The sequence below is a fragment of the Mus caroli genome, unplaced genomic scaffold (assembly GCF_978045245.1).
Source record: "Mus caroli unplaced genomic scaffold, Mus_caroli_1 scaffold_10, whole genome shotgun sequence".
Classification (NCBI taxonomy): Eukaryota; Metazoa; Chordata; class Mammalia; order Rodentia; family Muridae; genus Mus; species Mus caroli.
Window position 1 is genome coordinate 108,278,643 of NW_028227265.1, and position 5,087 is coordinate 108,283,729.

General features: G+C 43.6%; 1 protein-coding gene across 1 annotated transcript; it reads left to right on the forward strand.

Moving 5' to 3' along the window:
* Nucleotides 1–2,625: 2,625 nt before the first annotated feature.
* On the forward strand, nt 2,626–3,523 carry LOC110287701 (beta-defensin 11). The gene is made up of 2 exons (XM_085844333.1): nt 2,626–2,686; nt 3,351–3,523. Exons 1-2 carry the CDS (start codon nt 2,626–2,628, stop codon nt 3,521–3,523), a joined length of 234 nt encoding a protein of 77 aa, XP_085700459.1.
* The last annotated feature ends 1,564 nt before the right edge of the window (nt 3,524–5,087 follow it).

Consider the following 5,087-nt stretch of genomic DNA (forward strand, 5'->3'; position numbering starts at 1 on the left):
ATCGGAATACCCAAGATACAATTCACAGACCACATGAAGCTCAAGAAGGAAGACCAAAGTGTGGACACTTTGGTCCTTCTTAGAAGGGGGAACAAAATACCCATGGGAGGAGATATAGAGACAAAGTGTGGAGCAGAGACTGAAGGAAAGGCCATCCAGAGACTGTCTCACCTTGGGATCCATCCATATACAGCTACCAAACCCAAAGCCTATTGTGGATGCCAACAAGTGCTTGCTGACAGGAGCCTGATATAGCTGTCTCCTGAGAGGCTCTGCCAGTGCCTGACAAATACAGAGGTGGATGCTCTCAGCCAACCATTGGACTGAGTACAGGGGCCCCAATGGAGGAGCTAGAGAAAGGACCCAATGAACTGAAGGGGTTTGCAGCCCCATAAGAAGAACAACAATGTGAACCAACCCAGTACCCTCAGAGCTCCCAGGAACTAAGCCACTAACCAAAGACCACAAATGGAGGGACTCATGGCTCCAGCTACATATGTAGCAGAAGATGGCATGTGAAACATCAATTGGGAGGAGAGGCTCCCATTGATGTCTTGTCAAAGTTCAATGCCCCAGTGTAGGGGAATGCCAAGACAGGGAAGTGGAAGTGGTTAGGTTGTTGAGCAGGGGAAGGAGGGATAGGATAGGGAGTTTTCAGAGGGGAAACAAGGAAAGGGGATAACATTTGAAATGTAAAGCAAAAAAATATCTAATAATAAAAAAAGAAAAAACCAAATAGTTCTAACTCCAAGACTCAGCTATCCAACCTCTGGGCATATACCCCAAAAATGTTCCTCTATACGACAAGCACACCTGATTCACTATATTCATATCAGCTTTATTTAGAAAGGCTGGAAACTAGAAACAATATAGATGTTCCTCAATAGAAGAATGGATAAAGGAAATGTGGTTAATCTACACAATAGAATACTACTCTGCTATTAAAAATAAGCATATCATGAAATTTCCAGCAAATGGATAGAACTAGAAAAGATCATCCTGAATGAGCTTACCCATGCATGATATGCTCTCACTTATAAGTGAATATTACCCTTAAATAGCCAGACAACCATGTTACACTGAGCAGATCCAAAGAAGCCAAATAATAAGGAAGGCCCAAGGAAGGATGGTTGAATCTGTCTCAGAAGCTGAAATAAAATAGACAATGGAAGTTGATAGAGGGAAGCAACTGGGTGGGAAAGTGAGTGAGGAGGGGGATAGGGATGATGATCAGGTATGGGGGGGGGTGAGAGTGCTGGGAGTGAGAATGGAAATCAGAAGGACAAATACTTGGGATTAGCCAGAGACCTGGGCTAGGGAAGGCTACCAGGAGGTTATGGGGTTGACCCTAGTTAAGACTCCTAGCTTCTGGGGATATGGAAACTGATGTGGCCACCTCCTTTAGCCAAGTAGGACTTCCAGCAGAGATAGGGGCCATCAACCCATCCACAACACCTTCAACTCAAAATGTCTCCTACCTACACCATCCACAGAAATAAAGAGTGAGCAGAGATTGAGCAAATGACCAACCAATAACTGGCCCAATTTGCGACCCATCCAATGTGAGAGAGCCAACTCCTGACACTATGATTCTCAGATGTGCTTGCCTACAGGAGGCTAGTATAACTGTCTCTTAAGTGGCTTTGCTTATAGCAGCTGATAGAAATGGATACACAGATACACATCCAAACACTAGATCAAGTTCAGAAGAAATCGTGTAGAAGAGTGGAGGTGAGAATTGATGGAGCTGAGGGGGTCGAGGATACACAAGAAACCCTACAGAGTCAACTAACTTGGGCTCATGGGAACTAACAGAGCTTGAACCATCCATCACAGAGCATGCAGGTACTGGATCTAGGTCCCTACACATTTGTATTTGCTGTGAAGCTTGGTTTTCATGTGGGTCCCCTAACAATAGATGCGGGGACAGTCTCTGACAGGGTTGCCTCCCTTTAGATCCTTTTCCACTAGCTGGGCTTCCTTGTCTGTTCTCTGAGAAAGAGGATGTGCTTAGTCCTGCTGTGACTGATTATCCCAAGGAAGGGTGGTACCCAAGGGGGATTTCACTTTCTCTGAGGACAAGGGTAGCAAGTTTAGGTGGGAGGGATTTGTTAGGGTGTGGCTGGGAGGAGAGGAGAGAGGGGGCTGTGATCAGGATGTAAGGTCAATTAGTTAATTAATTGATTAATTAATTAATTTTAAAAGAAGGGAAAGGCTGCTACTGGAAAGAACACTCATCCCTCTATCACCTTACCTTCTCTTAAGAGAGGGGTTCCAGCTGAGCTACCATGTAGGAACATAGGCTTTCAGGCTTCTTCCTCCTTTGGTCGTCCTGATATGATTCATATGCTATGCTGTCAGAGAACATTCAGACTCTCTAAGCAGAAAGTTACAGCAATACATGCTTGAGGCAATAAATTAGAGCTTCCAGAATGAAAGCCAAATCTCTGCAGAGCTTAGCATGAACACTTATCAAGAGCACTGGAAATGCCTCAGGACACAGAGCAGGAGGGAGAGCTAATGAGCTTCACCCTCAGCTGCAGGCAACCCTCAGGATTCCTGAGACTTTCAGTCCTGCTGTGGTTACTGACCCTCTCTGGAGTCTGAGTGCTCCTTCTACCAGCCATGACGACTCTCTGCTCTCTGCTGCTGATATGTTGCCTCCTTTTCTCATATAGCACTCCAGGTAAGCCTGAGGACCTGCAGCACCTGCTCAGGACTGGGGACATGGAGGCAGAAAACTGGAGCAGGGAGAAGCTGTGATCCTGGCAGGGATTTGGACCTATTCAGGAGCAGACCCAAGTGCTATGCCTGACATGGAGGAAATGCCTTGTAGCAAAGGGATTCTTCTTCATCTTCGGTGAAGCTCCTCACACACAGAGGCCAGCTTCTGATCCCCAGACAGGCATTTCCATACTCACCCAAGTCACTGAGAGGTCTTCCCCATGTGCCCTGACTCAGGGCATGTGCCACCACTCCTCTAACAGGGACTGGGGCCCATCTTTCTAAAGAGGAGATATGGAGCACGTCAGAATAACTTCCTGGTGCAGTTATGCCTGTAGCATTAAGAAATATTGTATATGTCATCTTAGACACAATAGTAAGCTGGAATAGTCAGTGTATTTGGGAAGAAGCTTGAGTCTAAACATAAAAGCTACCCTCATAATTCTGCTTCTCATTCTTTCAAAATGTGTGATTTCATTACCTGTCTCCAAGGTTCAATTCCATGACAATTGCTTGGAGGAGAAAATTGCCCCATGAACATGTTATCTAGCTTGTATCAAGAAAAGTTTCTCAAATATTTGGCATTATAGCTATGACTCTAAAGGATATTTTCTCTCTCCTTGCAGCTGTTGGAGATCTAAAACATCTTATACTCAAAGCACAACTTACACGGTGCTACAAGTTCGGAGGGTTCTGTTACAATTCCATGTGTCCTCCTCATACCAAGTTGATTGGTAACTGTCACCCAGACCACCTCCACTGTTGCATAAACATGAAATCATTGGAAGGAAGCACATAGAAGCCAAGTGACAGATGTGTAACTGATGTTTTAATAAAGGAAACATTTCTTTAAGCTTATCTACTTCAGATCCTATTGAAAAATGTGTTTTGGTTTAGAAAAGATTAAGATTATCCAAGGCTAATGTCCAAGCTTAGAACATGAGAGGGGGCATTCCAGAAATCTTGCCTAGTCCTGAGTAACGATTTGAGTAAATGTCACTCTTATGTGAATTGGTTGCCAAACCACATGTGAGCAGTGCAGAAGAATCCCATAAGACTGGATAGGGAACACAACCCTCAGGTCTCCTGTGGCCTAACAGAGGGTAACTCTTCCATAGTCTCAAATTTAAGTAAGGCTTTGTTTGCAGATCTAGGGCTTACAAGACTTAGGGCAGTAGGTGGCGGTTGTATTAGAACCTCATTTATAACAGTAAGATATCCCACCAAACTTTTTCCCTAGGGATAATGTCTCAGTTTTCAGATCAGCATTTTTTATTCAATACAGCACACACAAACACACAAAAAACACCTTATTTTTTGGTTCTTCATACAATATGTTTTTACTAATACTTTCTTTTCCATCATCTCCAACTTCTCCCCTGTGTACACATTTCACTTAATTCTCTCTAGTAAATAAAACAAAATAAAAAGAAAACCTGTGCACACACATATATCTATACACAAGACAGAGAAAGATTGAGGGGGGAGAGAGAGAGAGGAAGAGAGGGAGAGAGGGAGGGGGAGAAGGAAAGAGAGAGAGAGAGAGAGAGAGAGAGAGAGAGAGAGAGAGAGAGAGAGAGAGAGAGAGAGAGAGAGAGAGAGAGAGAGAGAGAGGAATGTGGAGTCTAGTTTGTCTAAGGCAACTATTACTGAGCATGTGGGCTGCCCTGGATGTGCTTGATGATTCTCCTGTTGCTCCTGTTATCAAAGAATGAAGGGATCACATCTTTACACTTTTGAACATGCAGAAATTGAGCTGGTACTCAACTAGAATACCCTACTCTCTGGTGTTCACAAAACAGAATGTACTATACCTGCTACTAGAGAAGAAAATTATCATCTATCTCACCCAGCTGTGAACACTCAAAGGCTATGCTAGCCATACCTGATAGTGATAATGTGGCCAAGAACATGAGACTAGATAGATCATATGACATAGGGGAAAACCTACTATAGTTATTCTATTAAATTTATGTACTAATAAAATGACACTTATGGACATATTGCTATATCCATAGATCAGTACATCATTCATCCCACATCAGAGATACTGTTTGCAATAGATAGAAATTAAAACACAGGATTCAACAAGGTTCTAGCTCCCCTTGTTCTGGCTTGTTACACTGACCTTCTGTCTACCTGGTCCTCTCCAGGGTGACCCTAAATGTTGTGCCTGGTCTCCTGTCTCTGGGGTCAAGGATGATAAAATCATGGTTCCCACCCTTTTATGTCCCAAACCTGATTGATCAAGATGTAAATGAAGAGAAAAGAAACACGAGTATCATCTAAAATGTATTTTCCCATGCATTCAGAGTTGATCCAGACCATTTTCCAGCTGAACACCCTGGAACGACACACTCCTC